At 35.6% G+C, this 22,991-nt stretch overlaps 3 protein-coding genes across 8 annotated transcripts; 2 read left to right on the forward strand and 1 right to left on the reverse strand.

Moving 5' to 3' along the window:
* The first annotated feature begins 441 nt into the window (after positions 1–441).
* cul4b (cullin 4B) lies at positions 442–11,430 on the forward strand. 4 transcript variants are annotated; one of them, XM_079629720.1, is made up of 21 exons: positions 442–1,587; positions 2,466–2,581; positions 2,673–2,776; positions 3,372–3,441; positions 3,579–3,652; positions 3,782–3,944; positions 4,800–4,889; positions 5,158–5,199; positions 5,419–5,501; positions 5,580–5,647; positions 5,751–5,869; positions 5,970–6,162; positions 7,396–7,500; positions 7,603–7,713; positions 7,800–7,885; positions 7,978–8,085; positions 8,227–8,340; positions 8,509–8,614; positions 8,811–8,983; positions 9,071–9,223; positions 10,280–11,430. In XM_079629720.1, the coding sequence occupies exons 1-21, from the start codon at positions 1,131–1,133 to the stop codon at positions 10,373–10,375; spliced, it is 2,631 nt and encodes an 876-aa protein (XP_079485846.1). In that variant the 5' UTR covers positions 442–1,130; the 3' UTR covers positions 10,376–11,430. The 4 variants fall into 4 exon arrangements, with proteins under 4 accessions (XP_079485846.1, XP_079485847.1, XP_079485848.1 ...); XM_079629721.1 differs by having other exon boundaries at positions 7,800–7,870; XM_079629722.1 differs by lacking the exon at positions 5,158–5,199.
* Positions 11,431–12,238: 808 nt separating this feature from the next.
* On the forward strand, positions 12,239–16,465 carry mcts1 (MCTS1 re-initiation and release factor). The gene is made up of 6 exons (XM_079630707.1): positions 12,239–12,469; positions 13,053–13,205; positions 13,283–13,380; positions 13,538–13,671; positions 14,297–14,364; positions 16,237–16,465. Exons 1-6 carry the CDS (start codon positions 12,459–12,461, stop codon positions 16,316–16,318), a joined length of 546 nt encoding a protein of 181 aa, XP_079486833.1. The 5' UTR covers positions 12,239–12,458; the 3' UTR covers positions 16,319–16,465.
* A 2,596-nt stretch (positions 16,466–19,061) lies between these two features.
* c1galt1c1 (C1GALT1-specific chaperone 1) lies at positions 19,062–21,561 on the reverse strand. Of its 3 annotated transcripts, none has more exons than XM_079630706.1 (2): positions 21,333–21,477; positions 19,062–20,924 (listed from the first exon to the last, which is right to left on the reverse strand). In XM_079630706.1, exon 2 carries the CDS (start codon positions 20,908–20,910, stop codon positions 19,957–19,959), a length of 954 nt encoding a protein of 317 aa, XP_079486832.1. In that variant the 5' UTR covers positions 20,911–20,924; positions 21,333–21,477; the 3' UTR covers positions 19,062–19,956. The 3 variants fall into 3 exon arrangements, with proteins under 3 accessions (XP_079486832.1, XP_079486830.1, XP_079486831.1); XM_079630704.1 differs by having other exon boundaries at positions 19,063–20,924; positions 21,306–21,525; XM_079630705.1 differs by having other exon boundaries at positions 19,075–20,924; positions 21,416–21,561.
* Between the last annotated feature and the right edge of the window lie 1,430 nt (positions 21,562–22,991).

Genomic DNA, 22,991 nt, shown 5'->3' on the forward strand with positions numbered 1-22,991 from the left:
ACTTCTTTTGCAGTGAATACTTTATGGTTAGGTTTGTATATGAACTGTTTGTTCATGGTTGGATCCTCATTGTTGAGGTCAAATTTACCCTAATTGGATTCAATACAATTCACCAAAAATCACACTACAAAAACAAACCTCTGGTAAAAACAGCAAACCTTGAACACTGATGCCTCTCACACATTCCAAAAATAAATAAACAAACTAACAAACATGAGAACATATGATCAGTTTTCTTAAAGACATTGTAACCTTTTTTTGTATTGAATTTGAACCATAAATCAAAGGTTAGCTGAACATATGTTGACCATTTGTGATCCAATAGTGGGAACATTATACAGTAGGCCTTGTTATACACTTTTTTTCATATTAATGAAAACAGTAAAACAAACATTAAAACATTTTTTAAAATCTCAAAGCGAAAAATCAAGGAAAGCAGAAATAAGGCAGTAAGAAAATCCAGTTTACATAGAAATTTGTCTTTAATCAATTGTATGAAATCACTTAAACGCATTTGATCTTTTTAAACATAAACATAAAATTCATAAACATTATTGTAAGGCAGTCTTGAGTGAAATAGGACTATTTTTACAGGTGTTTTTGAGAGTTTTGGGACTGGAGTGCGCATTATGTATTGGCGCCCCCTGGTGGCGGATCGGAAACGTCAGGCCGCGCGCCTCAACAGCAGCTGCGCACAGCAACGGTCGAAAGTACTTCCGGCGGGTCAGCGTCGCCTCTTAGAAAAGTTACTATTTCTCCGCAGACTTGTCTTTAAACCGAAAATACGAGCCTATTTCCCGAGCAGAAACACAGCGTTCAGCAGAATGCTTTAACGCAAACAGCCCTCGGCCAAAAGCAGTTTGTAATCCAACGGACTTTGTGCAGCGCGCCGGAGTGTGTGCTCGAGCGAGAGGAAGCAGTATTCAACCATCTTTCCTCTGTTGGCAATAACAAGAGCAGAGAAGGGTCCAAGTGGGGCTGCACTTCTCATTTTATCCTCTTTTTCTCTTTAATCACACACGGAGCCGCGAGGTTGCACTTCCCCCGACCGAGACCGAGGAATATAAAGCGTCCAAACCCGGGATCGTAGCATTAGTAGATTAGCGATTTGATTTAGTATTTCTTTTTTCATGTTTCCAACAGGTTTACCTTCCCCTAATCCCCCACCGCCAGCCCAAGAGCCCAAACCGGTAGCTTCTGATGTCCACAACGACAGTAGCTTAACGTCTTCTAAGAAGAGGAAAATTAACAGTTCAGAAAAGGGAGATATTGATTCGATATCTTCGTCTCCTAAAGCCATTTGTAATTCCTCATCCACAACGTCCTGCTCTTCCAGTTCACAGCAGCTGCAGCAGCACATCCAGAAGAAGTTGAGGTTCGAGGACCCGCTGGATTTGATCGGGCTGGATGTGAAGATGGCCGAGGAGTCGTGTAACCCTGCCGAATCGTGTTCAAAGGCGAGAAATGCGTTCCTGACTGGAGGTGTTGGGCATCATGCGAACGGACTGACCAAGTCTGCGGGCTCCGCCACCTTCTCCAACAGTAAACCCGGTGCTGCGAAGAAACTTGTTATCAAGAACTTTAAAGGTAGGTGAAGAATCGTTGGTCCCCCTCGTCCTCTTTGTCAACAGGCTGTGTTTGTTTTAGTTTCTCAACTTAACGAGCTTTGACCAAACGCACATGTGTTGTCCAGAAATTATGCCAAGTACAGCCACGACCTAATGCAATAGTAAACAACTTCAATAATTGGCTTATAAAAGAGAAATGCTGTGCTAGTCTCACGACTGAGACCATCTTTTAGTACGCACTTATATTTTTTATATAGACGTTTATCAAAATCTGACTGCTTGAAACGCGTTTTTCTTTTGCATCTAACTGTTTGTAAACATAATTTCCTGTTATATTGTTATGCAATGTTCATTTTTCATATACACATATATATATATATTAAATATATGTTTTTTTTTACAAGGAAGTAGGCCTATTCATGTAAATGTATTAACAAAAACACCAACCTCATGTTTCTGCTTTTACACTCTTAAAATAACAATTTTTTTTTCAAACTGAGGGATGTCAAAAATATTTTCAGTAGTATTCATCATTGCCAATCATCAACATTTTTGGTCTCAGTGCCATCATTTTTAAACTCTGAAAAAAATCATGTTGCATAAAGTATTAAAGTTAATTATTGTTTTAATATACTTAAAGTAAACAACAATTGTGTCAGACATATACAACTAGTACAGTGGTAAACAACTTATCATATGAAAGGAAGTGCTGCTGTCATGAATAAGACCATATTTTAATCTGTACACTCTTAAATATAACTTTATGTAATTTGCATGCGTTTATGGAGGTATATCACTTGTGTAAACCAAATCAAAACCTGAATTGAAACGCAACCAGATTTAGTTTCTTATGCAAGCTAACAGTACACATCCTTTTCTTTTGTTTTACTTTATCAGAAAAGCCAAAATTACCAGAGAATTACACAAATGAGACCTGGCAGAAGCTGAAGGAGGCAGTAGAGGCCATACAGAACAGCACTTCAATAAAGTACAATCTAGAGGAGCTCTATCAGGTATGCCATGTGTTTTATATTTGTTTTGTCATTTAGTAATATTATATATACGGTATTATCTAATGTTATTTATTCCCTTTTGTCTTTCCAGGCTGTTGAAAACCTGTGCTCCCATAAGATATCTGCCAAGCTCTATAAACAGCTCCGAGTGGTCTGTGAAGACCATATCAAGGCACAGATTGACCAGTTTAGAGAATATCCTTTTCCTTGCTACACGTTTATATTCAGTTTCTTGCTGTATTTTTAGGTTGAGAGAGTGAAAGTAAAGAGCATGAACCAGGGCTCAACATGAAGATTATTTTTCTCCAGCAAGTTTAGATTTTTTTTTTACTTATGCTTTCTACGCCACATAGTGTAATAATGGCCCCACCAAAAATTATTTGTTTATTTAAAACACAGCCTTTCTTATGTTTGGGGTCGGTAAGATTTTTAATAATGTTTTTGAAAGAAGTCTCTTATTCTCACCAAGACTCCATTTATTTGAGCAAAAATACAATAAAAACTGTAATTTTGTGAAATGTTATTACAATTTAAAATAACTGTGTAAAATAAATAAATAATGCTTTTGTTTCATTAGACATTTTCTTTAAATTATCTACACAAATAGTTTTTAATTTTAAATAATAGCATAAAGTTTGACATACACTTTTGCTAAAAAAAAACAATAACAACAACGATGGCATATGGGAATATTATTGAAGTTCATATTATGAGAAGTTCAGTCACTGGTAAATAATAAGGACTGTCTGTTAATCATAATTTTTGCCATTTAACTTAACCTTTGTCCTACGGATGCCCTAGACAGTGTTCTATTCCTCAAGAAAATAGACAAATGCTGGCAAGATCATTGCAGACAAATGGTTAGTAAAGTAGTCTACTCTAGATATTTCCTCCCTGCATTTATTTTGAATAAGTTGAAAGTTGTCGTTTGTATTAATGCTCTTATGTTTAGTTATTTACCTGTTTGTAAAAATGCCTTGTTTGTCTTTTCTTGTAGATCATGATTAGGAGTATATTTTTGTTTTTGGATCGCACATATGTTTTACAAAATTCAATGCTGCCATCAATCTGGTAAGTGTCCATTGAATTTAAGATATTTAATTTGTAACGCTGGCACTGTCACCCTTGCTGTCTTTATTTACTACCAGTGGTTACTACCTTCCTCTGGTGATTAAAGATATCCTTGTGTTTCGTCTTCAGGGACATGGGCTTGGAGTTGTTTCGTTTCTATATCATCAGCGACCTGAAGGTGCAAAGTAAGACAATCGATGGGATTCTGCTTCTTATTGAAAGAGAGCGGAGTGGAGAGGCCATAGACCGCAGTCTCCTGAGGAGTCTTCTGAGCATGCTCTCAGATCTGCAGGTTAGGTCACCTGCTTTCTCATTTGTGCTTGAATGAATGTTATGATGCTTTTATGGCATAATTTGGAAAGATAATCATTTAAGTGCAAAAAAACTAAAGTAAGGAGTTTACTTGTATTTCTTATTGCCTGCTCAATTTCAATGCCATAACCATATAAAGTCAGTAAACCTAATAACTCTCACATGACAGGCAATAATACAAAAGTATTTTGTACAATCTGGTTAGTTTGGCAATGCATTTTTTTTTATATTTGCTAGAAATATGAAATATTTAGATTTATATTAAATGTTAACTTTTCCTTAGAATTTTTAATAAATGTTTTAATGAAACATTTGCTTAACAGTAGTATAGGATGCAAAACATTATGAATATGTGTAATTATTTATGCATATTAATAAAAACATTTTAGGGACATTAATGTAAGTGTTCATAATTCACATTTCTGCTTTTAAACCCTCAAAGTACACTGTCCCATTTATCTACAAGGTAATGTCTTTACTGTAAGAACTTTTATTTTCTTAAACCAAGACATGAGTCAAACATATTTTTAGTATTAAACAACATTGTCACACGCTGAAGATGTTTTTTTTAACTGCATTGATCATGCAGCATATTTTAAATAATTAATGAAAGTTATTTATTATACTAATTTACTTAAAAATCGCTGTTTACTTTAATACTACAGGCCAGTGTTATTTTGATTTTCTATTAGTGAAACAAAACAATGGCAAATCTTGTACAGCTCTTGTGAGATTTTGTCTTGATCCCTGATATCAGTCAGCCCTTAAATTGTGTGGCCAAACCTGTTAGTGTTATTATTGTTGTAATCACACACCTTTGCTCCTTTTATGACAGATTTATCAGGATTCATTTGAGCAACGCTTTCTGGAGGAGACAAATCGATTGTATGCTGCAGAGGGCCAGAGGCTTATGCAGGAAAGAGAGGTGAGTTTCACATCATAGTGTTTTTTGTTGTTGTTGTTGTTGATAATTTTATTACGATTCTGTGAGAAGTAATTTTTTGGCATGTCTCATTAAGTAGAAGTTAGTTTGAACTGATACTTTGCTACAATCTGGATTTGTAATTTTTTTTTTTTTTATGATGCACTCGCCCTTGGAAAATAGTTTAAAAATCATTTACACCCCTACTTGAATATGCTGTTATTTCTTTCTGTGGAACACAAACAGAAATTAAAAAATATTTTTCATACAGTCATCAAGTTCCAAAAAAGACAACAAAAGTAAAGTATTCCAGGTGATTTGATCTTCTCTTCTGTAGCCAAATGTTTTTGAAATTACCAGTCACAAAGATCACTTTAATGGTGCTCTTCTGTCTGCTTTGCTCTCTGGGAACTGTAATTTGTATGAAAACAAAAGTCTAATTGAAGATGTTTCACCAAATAGATAAACATTTATTATTTATATTTTTGTGAACTATACTTTTAATTCGATTTATCCCCTCATTTTTGTTCAGGTGCCAGAGTATCTCCATCATGTCAACAAACGTCTGGAAGAGGAGGCAGACAGAGTCATTACATACTTAGACCAGAGCACACAGTAAGTATGCAGAGAATATGACTAATGAAAGTCCTTAAATTGGGAAAATTCGATGTGAATGTTTATCTTCATTTGTAGAAAACCCCTAATTGCCACAGTTGAAAAGCAACTGCTTGGAGAACACCTCACTGCAATACTTCAGAAAGGTATCACCCTCATAGAATGAAAATTAGTGACATTGTATTTCTTGTTTAAATGGTTAACTGTTCCTCAGAATTTAGTGATTTACATATTTTCTCGGCAAACTAGGTTTAAATAACCTGCTGGATGAGAACCGTATTCAGGATCTGTCTCTGCTGTATCAGCTCTTCAGTCGTGTGAGAGGAGGCGTTCAGGTTCTGCTGCAACATTGGGTGGAGTACATAAAGGTGTGCAGGGATACATCGAGATGACTAACAAAACCATGATAAACACATCTGTATATTATTTGAACATTCAGGTTCACAAGTCTTGTTTTTTATGTCTCAGGTCTTTGGAAGCACAATTGTAATCAACCCAGAGAAAGACAAGACGATGGTTCAGGAGCTTCTGGATTTCAAGGATAAAGTCGATCACATCATCGATGTTTGTTTCATGAAGAACGAGAAGTTTGTAAATGGCATGAAGGAGGCCTTCGAGACCTTTATCAACAAACGGCCGAACAAACCTGCAGAGCTCATAGGTCAGTTCACAAATGTTGTTTTCCCACCTATCATTAGTTTTGTTTCCATCCAAAAGTTGAGTGTTACTTTTGGGCAAAATTTGATTATTACATGTAACATTATAAAGCAGCATTTTCATCCCATGTGTTCAAGAGAACAAAATCGCCACTTCCTGGGAAATTGGCGCAAAATATCTGTTATTCAAATGGAAGTTGCTGCAATTAGAGAAGCAACTGTGGCACAACATCATAAATGACTTGTGTCTCAGAGTGCGCAGACAAAATTCGTCTGGATGCCTGGTGTTAGGGAATGCAATCATGTGAGACACTTCTGGGAGGGAATTAAACCAAATCATTCTGATGACAGACTTTGAATCAGGCATTCCAGAATGATGAAACCAACCTTTGAGATGCTGTGCAATGCGATTGGTCCACTGCTTAGTTCAGTTATCCAATCACATCCTCTGAGGCAAAGTCATTTAATCAATAAAAATGATTACGCAATCTGCTCTCTAATCGCTCTTGTGGTACTTTGATGTCCTACACCGATCGGTCTGTGCAGTCAGTGCCGCTTCAAGTCGAACACGCCTAATGTATTCTAGCCATGCAATAGACTAGATAGGCAAGCCGTTTATTTCAAAACTTAATTAACCAAGGGTCCAAAAAAACTGATATAAGTGATTTTACTGAACATAAGAACTACTTGTTTATTCTATGTACTTTTATTGTGGCCTTTACACAAGTAATAAGATCCTAGTGAATTAGAAGTCCTATAGATGTAGCGAAGCCGCTTGTCATGTCACTCAGTGATCTAGGCATTGTCTTATGTTGTGTTTGGACTCGTTCAAGACCACCTGCTTTAAATAAAGATATGCGATCTACTATGGTTTACTAATGTTTCGCAAAAGTTACAATCAAAAACATGTTGCACCATGTGTATGCTGTTTACTGGTGCATCTGCGGCGCTTTTTCATGCAAATGTTGCTTGGTTAAGGATTAATTGATCGTTAATTTAAACAACGATCGATTATGAGAGAGAAATCCCTAGCCTCATCTGAGCACATAAGTTTATGCGCATATTGGTGTTTCCATGCAGCATTTGTTTTATGCAATATCCAAAAACTGCACATAATAATAGGTAGATAGAAACAGAGATATTGAGTTTTTTAAATTTGTTTTATTGAGAGCTTGCAGCTGATTGGATGTATTTGGAAATATTAATATTCACTAATGTTGTGATTTTATGTTCTGTAGCAAAATATGTGGATTCAAAGCTCCGTGCTGGGAACAAAGAAGCAACTGATGAGGAACTGGAGAAAATGTTGGACAAGATAATGATCATATTCAGGTTCATTTACGGTAATACATTTAAACTTAATGCTCTATTCCAAAGGCCTAGAGAGGTTTCAATTATTAAACAACTGTCGAAGCTTCATTGACTTTCTCATTTCTCTCTTTTAGGGAAAGATGTTTTTGAGGCCTTCTATAAGAAAGACTTAGCGAAGAGGCTACTGGTGGGAAAGAGTGCCTCTGTGGATGCAGAGAAGTCAATGCTGTCAAAACTGAAGCATGGTAAATTAAATTTTTCCTTTCATGTTTGAATCTTAAACCATACCATCATGTCCTATGTTTCAACAAACTGAATTGTTTTGTTGTAGAATGTGGAGCTGCATTTACTAGTAAACTGGAAGGAATGTTCAAGGACATGGAGCTGTCAAAAGATATTATGGTGCAGTTCAAACAAGTAATGTTATCTTTTTTTATTTTCTTTTATTTCGGTTTTCTTTTTTGTCTAGTTACAACTTTTAAAACACTCTTTTTGAATCTGCTCCTCAGCACATGCAATGCCAAAATATTCCTGGGAACATCGAGTTGACGGTTAACATCCTCACCATGGGTTATTGGCCAACATATGTCCCCATGGAAGTGCATCTGCCTCCAGAGGTCTGTTCTGATGAATGTTGAGAAATAGCTTGGATCAGATATTCTTTGTTGCTTAAACACGATAATAATAATGAACCTTAGTTCTAATCAATTACATAATAATTAATAAATGATATTTGTTTAATACCCTTTACTCTTCAGATGGTAAAATTGCAGGAGATTTTCAAAACGTTTTACCTTGGCAAACACAGTGGACGGAAACTACAGTGGCAGTCGACATTAGGACATTGTGTTTTAAAGGCAGAATTTAAAGAGGTAACGCACATTTTTATTTTGAAAATAGAAACTGACCGTGAATAGCAGGCTATCAGTAGCTGATCATTATACATATATAAAACAAATTTAACTAATTGAAAATGACTTCTTCAAAAGGCTTCTCACAAAATGACAGGCTACAATTATTTTTTTTCTTGGTTTTCACAGGGCAAAAAAGAGCTGCAGGTGTCTCTGTTTCAGACGCTAGTTTTGCTTATGTTTAATGAAGGGGAGGAGTTCTCTCTGGAGGACATTAAACTGGCGACAGGCATTGGTATGGATAATTGTGACAAGCAAGCTTTGTCTTGTGTTTTGTCTTGTAAAATGTGTGTTCCTGTTGTTAAGACACCATTCCATTTAATGTTAATCTTTATGTTCATAGTTAAATATCACAGCCTTTTACAAGCTTTTAAAGTGTTAACAAAAATTTGACTAAAGAACCTCAGATAAATAAAAATACATATTTGCAGAGGACGGTGAGCTGAGGCGGACTCTGCAGTCACTGGCCTGTGGGAAGGCACGTGTCCTTACCAAAATCCCAAAGAGTAAAGACGTGGAAGATGGAGACAAGTTCTCATGTAATGATGATTTCAAACACAAACTCTTCAGAATTAAAATCAACCAGATCCAGATGAAAGAAACGGTACTGTCCAGCACACCTGTCATTTGATTGCTGTTGTGTGAAAGGTATTGGGCAGTTGGTCTCATCCTTGTTTGCTGTACCTCATAGGTGGAGGAGCAAGCCAGCACTACAGAGAGAGTATTCCAGGACCGTCAGTATCAAATCGATGCTGCCATTGTTCGAATCATGAAGATGAGGAAAACTCTCAGCCATAATCTTCTGGTGTCTGAGGTGTACAACCAACTTAAATTCCCAGTAAAGGTAAGCTCACAGTTTTGCTTGCACAGTTAATCGAAGTTTCACTGTTTGTGATGGCACATGGTAATGGATGCCGTGCAGCTAATATATAAACTGCAAGTGAGCAGCCAGGCAAAACAAGAATACTGCAACAAGTCGTATACACAATGTAAATAAGATTTGTTGTACTATGTAGACAGCTTTTTGCATTATAATAAGACCATTTTGCACATTATTTGTGTGTCAGTTTTTTTTCTTGCTGTTAAGAGAGGCAAGTATGTATTAATGATTATACGCTTCCCCCCCCCCCCCAATAAATTAGTATTATTCAGCAAGAATGCATTAATTTAACCAAAAGTGACAGTAAGGACTATTTCATAAATGCTGTTCTTTCAAACTTCATATTTATCAAAAGAATTCTGAAAAAAAAGAGTTTTCATCGATAATAATAAATAATACTTCTTGAGCAGCAAATCAGCATAATAGAATGATTTTTTTAAAGATCATGTGACACTAAAGACTGAAGTAATTATGCTGAAAATTAATCTTTGCCATCACAAAATATAGTAAAATAGGTATTATAAGAAGTTCTTTTAAATTGCAATAACATTTCACAATATTCCTGTTTTTACTGTACTTTTGATTGGTGAGCCTTGGTGAGCATAAGAGGCTTTTTCTCTCAAAAACAAACAATCTTACCTAATACCTACCCAACGTTTTAAATGGTAGTGTATAAAAATGCAATGAAGTACTACAGGAACACCGTTTTCAGCTTGATGTTGGATCTGTAGCCTACATAACGAATATTATATGCAGTTTAACGTGAATTCTATTTAGCAAAAATAATCAATCACGGTAAAGAGAGATTATTAACAGTTATGATTTGTCCTATTAATTTAGACAACACTTACATTTTTGACAGGTAAATCTTTATTTTCTCTCTAGCCTCTAGGTTTTATGTATTATGAAAATATAAATGTTTTTTCATGTCACTAAAACTGGAAATTAGCCCAAGACTCACTGTACTCACAGCATAGAACATATGCCACTGCCACTAAATTTTGCTTCATCTTTTTGCAGCCTGCTGATCTGAAGAAGAGGATAGAGTCACTTATTGACAGAGACTACATGGAAAGGGATAAGGAGAATCCCAATCAATACAACTACGTGGCTTAGATAGAGAGAGAATAAGAGGGGAAGATGAGGGATGGTAGAAATGACAGGAGGATGTTCTCAGTGACGTTGTTTTCTTCCCTTAGCACATGGAACCCCTTATTCGTTTTTGTTCACTTTACCATCTTCACCACAGTGACCATCAACTGAATCAGTTTTCTCTTCATGGATTTGACAGGGTAGGGTGTTTTATTTCCCTCAGAATGGGAATGTCCAATAAAAAAAAAAAACAATACAACATTATTTTGTTACAATGCTTCTAAGAATTGGACTATCCTGAGCTTAAAAAGAAAAGTTATTTATTTTCAGACTCAGTTCCATGGCTGTTGTTTGTCTGTGTGTTTTTCTTCATTGTTAACCCATGAAAATATCATAACATTACATGTGCAAAGAAAACCAGAGCCAGACTGATTGAATTTGACCCGTTTGTTCAGTCAATGTTGTATTGGATACCAGTGTATGAACATTGAAAACTGGTTTTCTCTTTGCCAATGTTTGATACATTTGTACAATGAAAAGAAGGTTCAGCTGATTGGTCACAAGCGATTTATGTTCTGTGAATGTGATTTATTGATAAATAGAACAATTGAGGCTGATTGGAAATTTCACAGTATGTGCCAAGATTAGATAAAACCAAGCACTTGTTTTGTTTGTAGGAATGTTAACGCTGCTAAACACTAACTTGTACATCTTCCTTCTTTTTGTCCCTCCCTGCTTACACCTTCTCACATTTCCTCCTCTTGTTTATTTTGTATATACATTTTACACACGATTTTGATGTTTGACACATTGCAACTACATTCTTTCTCTGGAAACTCCGAACAAGCACAGCAGCACCATTTTATCATCCTAGTGTTTCCAAGTTTATATATCCCTTAAGTTCTGAATTAGGCCTGTTTACTGAGAAGCTTCTCTGTGTGGCATCACTGGATCTGTCTGTGGAAATTTTGGCAGTGGTGTTTTGAGAAATCATACTAAAGTGGACAGTCGTCCAGTGTCTGGAAAAAGTATGCTTGTTTTTATTGCCTCAGAATAAACAACTGTATGTGTTTCCATGATCTTGTCCCTCTAATCAGTGATTGTGATCTTTCCTAAAAATACTGGATGATGAGAAATGGATACTTGATTCTAAATAACGGGGGTAAATGAACCAAAGAAGCATCAGGCATCATAAATTGGTGGTCTTTCATTATTTTCATAAAAAAAATACATTGAACAATGTTGGGTATTTTAACTAGTAATAACTATACAAAACTTGACATTGTTGGATTTTTTTTTTTTTTTTTCTAAATTATTATTGAATTTGGCTTAAGGTAAGACCATTGTTCTTTCATGCACTGGTCAATTTTGCGATTTTGGGCTACTTTGCTTCCATACCATCTTTTGAGACTACTGGGAAGAAAACATCCAAAATACACATTGAAATGTGCTAATTTTATTAGTCCTTACTTTATCTATTTGCGCCTGTGGAGTTCATATAGCATATCATTTATCTAATTTATATAACATTTTATTCCTAAAAACATTGTGAACATGTATCCATTTTTTTCTGTTTGTTGAATTTTCTCATTTAATTATGGAGTGATAAAAAGAGATATCCAAGAACACCGTCTCTAAAAACCTTTAAATATGTCAACCAAATGAAATATAAATTTTGAACCTTCTTTCTTCCAATGTTCAGATTTCTGTTTTGGAAATTGCATATTTAACTATAAAGCATTTTGCATACACATACAATTTCAGAAAACAACGCATAATAAAAAACAGTTGTCTTAATGTGCGGTGATCAGTTACGTTTTTGTTTTTTTTACTTACTGAATTGATCATTATCGATATCATTAAAGTCTAACATAAATTTCAAATTACATAGCAAAATACTGTTATTATATTTTGTCATGCTGTACTTCCATCCCTTGCCGTAAAATGTTTACCATTGTCGTAAATGAAACGGGAATCACCTGCGTTTAACGTGAAGCGTGGAGTTAGTTCATTAAACCATCGTACACTGAATATTTAGTTTATATTTCTTCGTTCTATAAGATCACTTAGATAAGAGGACAAGAGTGACCGATTACGACTCGCAAGGATGTTTAAAAAGTAAGCTTGAGCCGTTGTCAACCTTATAGATAGTAATGTTAGCTAACGCAAATTAGCATTGTTACAGTAATTGAGTGTTTCGTTTGCTCAGTAGCTTCGTAGAAGTAATATATATACATCGCATGTATACGCTTACCAGCTTAATATAGTATTATAACTTAATATGCACCCTTAATTCTGTAGCCGAGACAATAACATGTTTAGCTACACTGCTAACTTGCTGTCACAGCTCACTTTTATGGTTCACTAGTAATGATAATGATCCATCTGTATTCCTGTGTTTTCACACTAAGCTTTGATAAGATAACGTTACTTCTAATATTTATAACTTGAAAAGATAGTGAGCAAACTGCAAAAAAACGTATGTTTACATTAAGTGATGGATGTGAGGTGTTTAAAATTCAAGGAACCAAACTTGATAAAGTCAATCATAAAACATGATTTGAGTAATTATGTTATATCAGACCTATGTACTAGATTAATTTCTTTATTTTAACAAACAGTACTTTTTGAGAGACCTGCATCTGTGTCATCTGCATTATTAGATGTTATAATTGCTGATAATTATTTTTTGTCTTCATAGATTTGATGAAAAGGAAAATGTTTCAAACTGTATTCAGCTGAAGACGTCTGTAATTAAGGGTATAAAGAATCAGCTGTTAGATCAGTTTCCCAACATCGATGATTGGCTCAACCAGATAATGCCCAAAAAGGACCCAGTCAAAATTGTGAGATGGTAAGGGTTTCACAATATGAACAACTGTAATGCAGCACTAAAGCATTAACTAATTGTGATATTTTGTCTGTTTCCAGTCATGAGCATATTGAAATTCTTACTGTAAATGGAGAGCTGCTCTTCTTCAGACAGAGAGAAGGGCCCTTCTATCCCACCCTCAGACTTCTACACAAATGTAAGACCGCTTATATTTTAGCAGTGTAATGGTTTCTCTGCAGAAAAGATATTCTCGGGTGACAGAAGATGACGGGAAACTTCTTATATTACACAACTTACACTTGCAATTCAACTTGGTTAGACTAATGCCTGATATTTGTGTCTCTGTTCTCCAGATCCCTTCATCCTGCCACACCAACAAGTAGATAAAGGAGCCATCAAATTTGTTCTGAGTGGAGCCAATATCATGTGCCCAGGCCTTACATCACCAGGAGCCAAACTCTACCCTGCTGACACAGACAAAGTAGTTGTATCCTTCCAACTGTTGTATTCATTTTTTGTTTCTGAAATATTTTTCTGCACTTGAAGAATAAATCCTATTGATTTATTGTAAAGAAATAGTTCACTTAAAAATAATAATCTGTCTCTTCACACAACTCTTTTGTCAATGCCACAAAGTCAAAAGCACCATATTACTTTATGTGATGGTCTGTTGTTCATCACATAAAGGAATCATACGAATTCAGAAAAAGTTCTATGAACTACTTTTATGGTATAATTGTCCTTTTGAAATGTTTTATGTAAACTGAATACCTATTTTCATTTTCATTTTAGTATAAGTTTTCATAATTTTGTTATGTTGTCTTTGATTATTTTTTTTCATTTCTATTTAGATTTTTTCTATTTTATGTTTATTTCAGTATTAGCTTTAATAATCCTAGTACTTAAACACATTTATTTCAGGTCGTCTCCAAGGCAACATTTTGTTTTTCAACTATTATTTATTTAGAATTTTATTTCAATTACTTTTTAGTTACTGAAAACAATAGCAACACTACCATGAATATTCGTTTTTGAGTGAACTATTCATGTAATAGATTTGATTGGTGTGTGTTGCATAGCTCTTGTTGTTGTCCTTAAGTATCTGTTTTCAGGCCATAATGGCAGAAGGGAAGCAGCATGCAATCTGTGTGGGAGTCATGAAGATGTCTGCAGATGACATGTGAGTGTTTTATGCATTTGTATTCTGAATCCCCATTTGATTTTCAAATGCAATACTACACACACGTCTACAAAAACAAAATATCTGCACAGACATTCTTACATTTTGAAATGTTTAGTTCATCGCAAGACCGTTTTGAGTGGGTCGTTGTGTGTAGTCAAAGAAACAACAACAGACTTAAGCCTTGTCTGTAAAACTGGGGGCTAGAATTAAGTCTAGTCCCTTAAGTCTAGTTTCAGTTGTTTTTCGTGCGCTGAATGAATAGGCTACCGTTAAACTGGAGCACTTAGTTTGCTAGCGTGTTATTTAGCTATATGAGATTAATCAGATATATTCAAAATAAACATATTACAAATTATTTTTGCACAAAATGACGCGATTGCACAAGTGAACTTGAACTAAGTTACGTGCCATTCATTCAGAATGACTCATGTTGTGGACGCGCTCTTCCTGGAGCAACGCGACACGGCAACTAAACTCAAATAATGCACAATGTTTTATTACAATATTGTTCTCTTTATAATGTTATGTAATATGACAGTCCTCCCAATAGTCATTATTAGTCGTGCAGTGCTGTTTGAGCGTTTACAGCGTTTACTACAGCGTTAATTCAAGGGGTACAAATGCATCCAATATAAGATAAATCAGATATACACAAAATAAACACAATATTACAACTTAGATTTGCACAAAACAAAAGGCTGTGAATTAACACACAAACTTATATTCATAATGGTGTAAAATGGTCCCAAACAAAACGCGCTCGCTTTGTTTCGCGGTTGAGCAGCACGCGCATGAACCTGCTTAATCGATGATTGATAAATTGTATAGATTAAATGTATTATCGACAATTAATTGATCATCGATTAATCGTTAATATCCCTAATTTCCAGTTTTACTTCCATGGAAACACCAAAGACGCTTTCATATATTATGCGTTTTATTAGACAGGTGACCAGCTGTATAGATGCTTTTATTGACAGAAAACGAATCATTGTGATATAGCTCAACACGGGTAGTCTTATTGCTTGTTTTCTTGATTACCGCGAGTAACATGTTTGTACAACATTGTCAGAAACAACACTATTTTGTCAAGTGGCTAACCTGGCGTAATCAGAAAAAGCTTTATTTGTAGGTACAGTAATACAGCATTTTCTAAACCATACAATATATTTTAAAATGAATTGCATGTCATTTAGCAACACAAGTCATCCAGCTCTTATTAGTATTATATTCTAATATCAATCTAGTTTTTTGCAGTGTGCAACAAGTGCCTCATAGCAGCCGCCGAGCAAACGCAGAGTAACGTTATAACATAACTTTCAACGCACTCTAATGTATTTTAGTATGATTGTTTTGACCAAGTAAAACAGCGCTGCGTTACCCCAAAATTTTAATTCGCCAAATAAAGTCACGAGTAACAATTCTGCACTCGCGGTTGTTTTATCAGAATTAAATTAAATGATGACTTAAATGGAAACTTTGATAAATTGATTTCTGCCTGAGTCCCGTCGGATTGCTTTCCGTCGGCTGTGGAGGTGAAAACAACACCTCCCATGATTCCACGCTCATTCACGGCATCATCAATCTACGCCTTTGTTATTGTTTTGAAAGTGACCTCTAGTGGCAAATCTTTCATACTGTGCCTTTAATGACCATGGGAAAATGTGGGTCCTATGGCCAAACCAGCTGAGAACCACTGCTCTAGATTGCTGTGAATACAGCATGTATAAAAGAAAACAATACATGAAATTAATATAAAACAGTCACCATCAGTTTAAACATATGAGTACAGTTTATTGGTTATGGAAAACTAAATGATTCATTTGCATTTAATTTAAGAATATTTTCTTGTCTCACTTCACTGAACAGAGAGAAAGTAAACAAGGGAATTGGAATCGAGAACGTTCACTATCTGAATGATGGACTGTGGCACATGAAGACGTATAAGTAATGACAGACACGAGGATGCGGTGGAAGCGTTTGGACCCATTGTCACCAGGCTGCTACTGTTTACATGAATGGACTCCACTGTCTACCATGCCGAAAGCTTTGAAAACGACCCCATTTTAATGCACAAATAAAATCCGTATTCAAGTCATTCCTAACTGAAATGGTCTGTTGCTACAGTGGAAGCTGAATTGTGTTATGGCTGCTTAAAGCCTATTTAAAGAATATTTGTATACTTCTCACTTGCCCAAGACAGAAAAATGTTGGTATTTGTTTCGCATCATCTAAAACAACATGACACTATATACTATGTATAATTTACAATATGATTCAATACCTATGTCTGGTTTTATAGTTTTAAACCCATTGTCTTTTTGTACTAAAAGCAGAAAACATAAATCAATGCCACTCTATGAAACTCAAAATCCCATGAGGGCCTGATGTTTCTTTTTAAATATACTAATGTCTCTGCTGCTCTACATCCACATCATATTTATGTAAATATAATGTTAGGGGGGTAACAGTTATAAGACCCGAGACCAGATATGATGAAAGAAGACCAGGAGTCGTGAGGTTCAATCAAAAAGATAAAAATTTACTGAAGAATAGTTTGCAGTTTCATTGGTAGAGCGAGCGTCAAAGTCTCACGAGGAGGTCGCAAGCCAACTCTACCTTACACAAAATAATACACCAATTATACCATTTTGCAAGGGCAAGCATTGCATCATCATACATCTGATTGGCTAAGAGAATATAAGACCATAAACAATTTCACACATGTGAGCAGATAAAAGGTGCCTATCGCCATTAGTCAGGATAGCTGTCGCCAATCCTTAGATGTAGGTCAGTTTTGACCTCGCAGGTTAGAAGAGAGCGCCGATGAGGCTGAGCGTTGTGTCCCAAATACCTACGTAGAAAGTCAAACACACACACACAGAACACCACCAAATAACATTGCCAAGGCCGAAGAGTGCTTGAGCTTCGTATTATCAGTTAGCCAAAACATAGCTCCTCAGGAAGAAAGGCAGAGAAATGGCATTGCTCTCTAGAGAAAATATATAATTTCACAAGCACAAAAGAATATAGAAATGATTATGTGATAATGCACTTTTGACTGAGAAGTTTCATCGAATGAGGGTAAAAAAATAAAATAGCAGGGAAAGTAAAAGCTACCTTTATTAAACTGAATGGCATATCAGATGCAAAAAGTTATCTGAAAATGTATGATAATCAGAAAACCGCTATCCAAAAATCCACTTTTTACATTTTATGGTGACTTCGAGTAAACATCTAACCCGACCTCGTTTTGAAGATGCAGTTTAAAGATTCTCCCTAATCTTCTCAATCAAATGGGAAAAGACAACAATGAGTCATAGCGGTCATAGTGAGAGTGTGACTTTTTCCTTTGGGCAAACTTTACTCAGGAGCTTTAAAACTTCAAAAAGATACCAGCATCGATCTAATCACAGATATAGAATCAGCAATCGAGAGTTACAGTACAGCTGAGGTGGAATGCAATGACCTTGTGAAAGACGAACCTACTTAAAATTTGTTGCATTTCAAAGTAATATACTGGACATAACGCAAAACTGTTACAATTGCAAGTTGAGAGACTCATGAGGAAACTTGGCTCTAACATCTGTGGGAACACGGTAAAAGACAGACAGTGACGTCATCAAAGTTATCACAGAGGTATGATGATAATTTATGAAATATCAGCTGATAAAAAAATTATTTTAAATTATTTTAAATATATAAATTTTATACATATACACCCGAGGTCCATTTATAATATGTATTTAAAGGTTTTCATGAGCACTATTTTAGGTCATGCTGCTCTTACACAAGAGCTGTTTGCTAAAGTCCAATCTCGTTTTTAACTGTTCCATCCTTCAACAACAGCCTTTTTTTTCTTTCAATAACAGCCTTTTTTAGGTGGCAACAATTCTTGCTCACCTTTGAAGTAGCAAAAATTTTCCTATACAATACATTTATATCTTCCTTTAAACTTCCTCTCCTGAAATTTGGAAGAGACTGTGTATACAGTACATAATATACAAGTTTATAATATTCCTGTCTCTGAAAAGGCCTGGATTTTAAATATCTTTGCAGACACTCATTTTAGGTGTCTTTTTGGGAACTAGCAACAACAACACATTGAATACAACACAAAGCAGTATTACTTCAAATCGGCAAGTCACAAAGTGCAAGATGTCTGTTATTTCTGAATAATGAATCAAAGCAATATTAAAGTGCCATTATGTCAGTTTAAAAACAATTTATGGGTTGAACACCAAACCTGCATGAATATGAATACATGACTTCTAACGATATGATTCTCATGTGCTAAAGATCAAACAAATGACCCGTGTTTGAAAATCAGATCAGGATGTGAAAATGGTGAAACAGGAAACTCTATTCTAGGACAAAATGAGTTCAAAAGCATTAAGAACAGTGATTCGGTGACAGATGTTTGTAAAAATATAGTTGTAAGAAGGGAGTTCAAGAGGGAATAGGAGGATGAAGCAGAAAAGAGACGTGAACGAGTGAAAGAAGAAAAAAACAAAAGAGAAACACTAGTACCGGTAATATCATTGCCTGCTGATCAGCCCAAATCTAATTTTCATTAAACACCTGTCACACATTTGACGGGGTTTAAAGTGGGATCAACTAGAGTCAAACCCAACCAACAAGCGATTTCTGTAATGGGACAACTCTTTCACGGTGTAATAAATTACTACGAAACATAATTTTAATTATTATTTATTAAAGATAATCCCAACCTTGCAACCAATAGTGTTGTAATATATTGTAAGATTAAATATCCATGTAATAAAGAGGATTTAATGTTTTATGGGTGTATTCATTTATTAGTTCAAAAAGGTCACAAACCATTGTGTAATGAATTATAGAAACAATATTTTGATATGTAAATTGACAAGTTTCTATACAAGTAATAGCACAAATTCAAGCGTATTTGGATTACACTTTTAAACCACATTTTTTACTTGACTTCATATATATTAAGGACAACGTTTTCTTTTTCCATATGCTATAGAAACTGCTTTTTCCTCTGATATTTTACATCCAAAATACTTCCATTTTAAAAATCATCAAAATATTCTTCATTTTTATTCCTACCAGTCCCCCATGAAAAGAAAAATGTAAAGAATAATTAAAACACAGCTGGATAAACAGTTATCATCAAATGGATCATATAAAGTATACACTTTGCACTTTCTTGTATACAATTAACCGATTTTCTGTTGAATTGTTTACAGGTGAGTTGTAGAAGTGTATACCATAAAACATCACAGTGCATATCTGATCCATATATGTGGCATTCAAAAATCTAGCAAATTTTTATTCAAAATATTATCAAGTCCACAAAATGATCCTATATTGGCCCTCATGATTAAATCATGCTCATATGCAAACCATTATCCTTCTGCTTTTACCAGAGCACATTTTTAGCAGAAAGCAGGGTGAAAACCCCTCATCTTACACACCAGCACAAACCTTCAGCGCGCACAATCAGAAAGTACACATAACACATCACAGATAATTCAGCCCTGCACCCAGTATCATCAACATTTCAGCTCTGTGTCAGTAACAGTTCCAATACAGAAACCATGAAGTCCATCAGTCATTATCGGAGTCTTTAGGAGGCAGAAATGTCAAGGAATCATGAAAGTCGTGTCCATACGGCCGGAGTCTATAGACGCCAAACATCAAGACCTGCATTTGGCTCGGAGACATACCTCCAAATGTGATGGCCATGTCAGAACAACAGGCCTCCACGACGTCGGCTGGGTTTTGGCCCATGCTGTCGGAAATCAAAGAGCTGGTGCTCTTCTTGTTAAAAAGCCCTTTGCCTTGCGCATCCTCTCCATTTTCAGCAAACACCCCACTGTACTTCAGACAGGTGGCGAGCTGCTTTTCTTCGGGCATCTTCCACAAGGCACGTCCTCGCTCTGGGCATTTGTCCTCATCTTTGAACATCTCTATCAGCCTCCTAACTGCCTCGTAGCTCAGCACAATCCCGCTGTCGTACTCCACATAATCCAGCTCTCCTGACTTTTCCGTGTGGCCAATGTAAAACGGCTGGCTTGAATCTTTATCCAAAACCAAATACTTGAGGTTCTCTATAATTGCGAATGTGGTGGGCCGGGCCACGAAGAACCAGCGTAGGTCTCCGGCATTCTCATAGGCGTGTTTGATGGCTTTGCGCAGCCTAGCCCACTCATCCTGCTCCTGTAGGTCAAACCCCTCTACAGCTTTGGAAGATTCGGACGTGTAGAACACGGATTTGTCGCAGTGTTTGCTCCAAGTGTCGTTGACTGTCACCCAGTGGACCAGGAGCTTGGGAGTGACCATGATGAGACAGTACACTCGAACCTGCTGGGTGAGTTCAGACATCTGACTCTCTGATAACTTTTGTAGTTCATCTTTGCTGAGGGGTTTCAGATGATGGTGAAGATGCTGATGACTTTCTGAGTGGACTCCAGGATTAAAGGTCTCAAAGTAACTCATCACCAGGCAGAATATACCCCCTAGGATCAAGCCTTTCATAAAAGAACTGCCCTCAGACATCATGCTGGAACGTAACCCTGTAATGATTAAAATATGAATAAAGATATAATGATTAGAACAAAACATATGGCAGTTTGTGCTCTTATGACATATGTTCAGCAACAACAACAAACATTAACCATAGACTGTAAAAAATAGATATTAACTCGAGAGAGAGTATGTATGTATGTGATGAGATACGTTGTCTGTTGAGATAACTTCAATTTTGTTCCTGGTGACAAAACAGGTATTTTCACAAAGCAGCCAGTCAAGTTTACTGAATACTGTTTACTTCACACTCAAGAAGCTAACTTTGAAAACAACCGGCTACATCTAACAAGATGTGCAAGAAGACATTAAACGCTTAATAAAAACTAACGTTACACATTCAAATCATTAATTAGATATAATCTGGATACCTTTCAAGAACGCAGAATAGTGCTCACATTTAGACGCTACCCCTTCGCATTTAGTTCCGTACACACAACCGGAAAACAAAAAATTTAGTCCGTTCTGGAGTCAGTGTTACCTGTCCACCTTGCAATTCATCTGTACGGCATAAAGTAAGAAAGCTGGTCGCAGTCCAGTGCGGCTTCCTCCATGAACACGGATGTTTAAGCGGATGTTTAATCTGAACGAAAGGCACTGTGGGAAATGTTGTTCATTTGTGCTGTCTCGCTGAGACGAACACGGTGGTAAAAACTACAAACGTCGTTTTCCTGTAAGAAGTAGACAAGGGCGGAAATGATTTGTGCGCTTTAAAAGTTTTTACTGATTATTTAACAACTTTTATGTTAACGCATGTATAAATATGAAATTGGTACATATATAAATAGCTATATATAATGACAAAAACAAAGCTGTGACAAAATCAAGCAAATAACTTTAAACGCTTCACGTTTGTTTCAAGTAGGCCTCGCTTAAGATATTAACTTATTTATTTTGATTATCTGTATGTAATAAGTTAATGTTTATGTCAAAGTTTGTGTTGTTATACAGTATTTGTTATGCAATCTAAAAAGCAAATTATAGCAGATTATAAATTATGAATTTAATTCAAATATAAAATTGGACAAATAAATGGACATAAATAAAACTCATTTACTTTATGTTTACAGCTGTAGCTACAGTTGGTGCATAAAGTAATCACTTTAAAATTAACACATAGGCCTACATAGATAGCCTATATAAAACTAAGTAATTCATGTTTAAGATGTTATTTAAATATAACAATAAAATAACGCATTAATTACGAATGAACTATTACTAAAACTGCAACTTTTCATAAAGCATTTCACAAAACACTTTTCTTAATATATTTGCCAAAGAGCTTTTCTGTTTTTAATTTTCTGCTTTGTAAGAGGATTAATTATTGATCAAAAATAAATGAAGAGTGTTGAAATTAAGCATATTGAAACCTCAATTGCTAACTGAATTATACAAAACTTTATAATGTAGTGAGATTTCTTAAAATAAAATGTTTGGGCTAATGACTGTGGAGCCACACAAAAATGTAGCCATGACAGCACGATACTTTACTAATATAAACTATAATATAAATATTTCTTTATCAGTCATTTGTGGCTCTTTTGTGGCTCATCAATGGAGAAAGATGCTTTGAAGAACCAGATGGTGCAGTTACAGAATCCACCAGCAGAGGCCAGGCCAAGGGGTCAAGAAGATTGGGATGATGTGCATGGCTCTGTTAGCCCATGATGTCAGTATCTACACCATCTGGTCGCAAAAAGCATGTTTCTCCAATGACAGTCAATAAAAATTAGCCAAGCATTCTGACAAAATATTTATTTATTTTTACCATGGTTTGAGGTATAGTGGGCTTGTGTACTGAAGGAAGCACAAGTCAACCACTTACTTGTATTTTCCTTTTGTTGTTTCTCTAAATTTGCCACGTCTTCTCACTTTTTATAAAGACACATAGAGAGAATATCTTTCTGTTTTATTGAAATAATCTTTGCTATAGCTCTTATTTCCTGCCCACTGTCTCTAATGAACTCCTACTCATGAACTGGCTGAACTCATGAATCTCACATGAGCTGAGCTTTAATGTTGAATATGCAGCATTTTACATATTTACGAGATTAAAC

This window comes from Phoxinus phoxinus (assembly GCF_949152265.1).
Source record: "Phoxinus phoxinus genome assembly, chromosome: 12".
In the NCBI taxonomy this organism is placed as follows: Eukaryota; Metazoa; Chordata; class Actinopteri; order Cypriniformes; family Leuciscidae; genus Phoxinus; species Phoxinus phoxinus.

Bases quoted from the DNA above. Each gene is read 5' to 3' on its own strand.
- c1galt1c1 (XM_079630706.1), bottom strand. From the start codon at position 20,910: ATGATGTCTGAGGGCAGTTCTTTTATGAAAGGCTTGATCCTAGGGGGT.
- cul4b (XM_079629720.1), top strand. From the start codon at position 1,131: ATGTTTCCAACAGGTTTACCTTCCCCTAATCCCCCACCGCCAGCCCAA. The intron at 8,615-8,810 runs GTATGGATAATT...ACATATTTGCAG, and splicing joins TAAACTGGCGACAGGCATTG to AGGACGGTGAGCTGAGGCGG. The intron at 8,984-9,070 runs GTACTGTCCAGC...TGTACCTCATAG, and splicing joins AGATCCAGATGAAAGAAACG to GTGGAGGAGCAAGCCAGCAC.
- mcts1 (XM_079630707.1), top strand. The intron at 13,381-13,537 runs GTAAGACCGCTT...TCTGTTCTCCAG, and splicing joins CCTCAGACTTCTACACAAAT to ATCCCTTCATCCTGCCACAC. The intron at 14,365-16,236 runs GTGAGTGTTTTA...TTCACTGAACAG, and splicing joins AAGATGTCTGCAGATGACAT to AGAGAAAGTAAACAAGGGAA.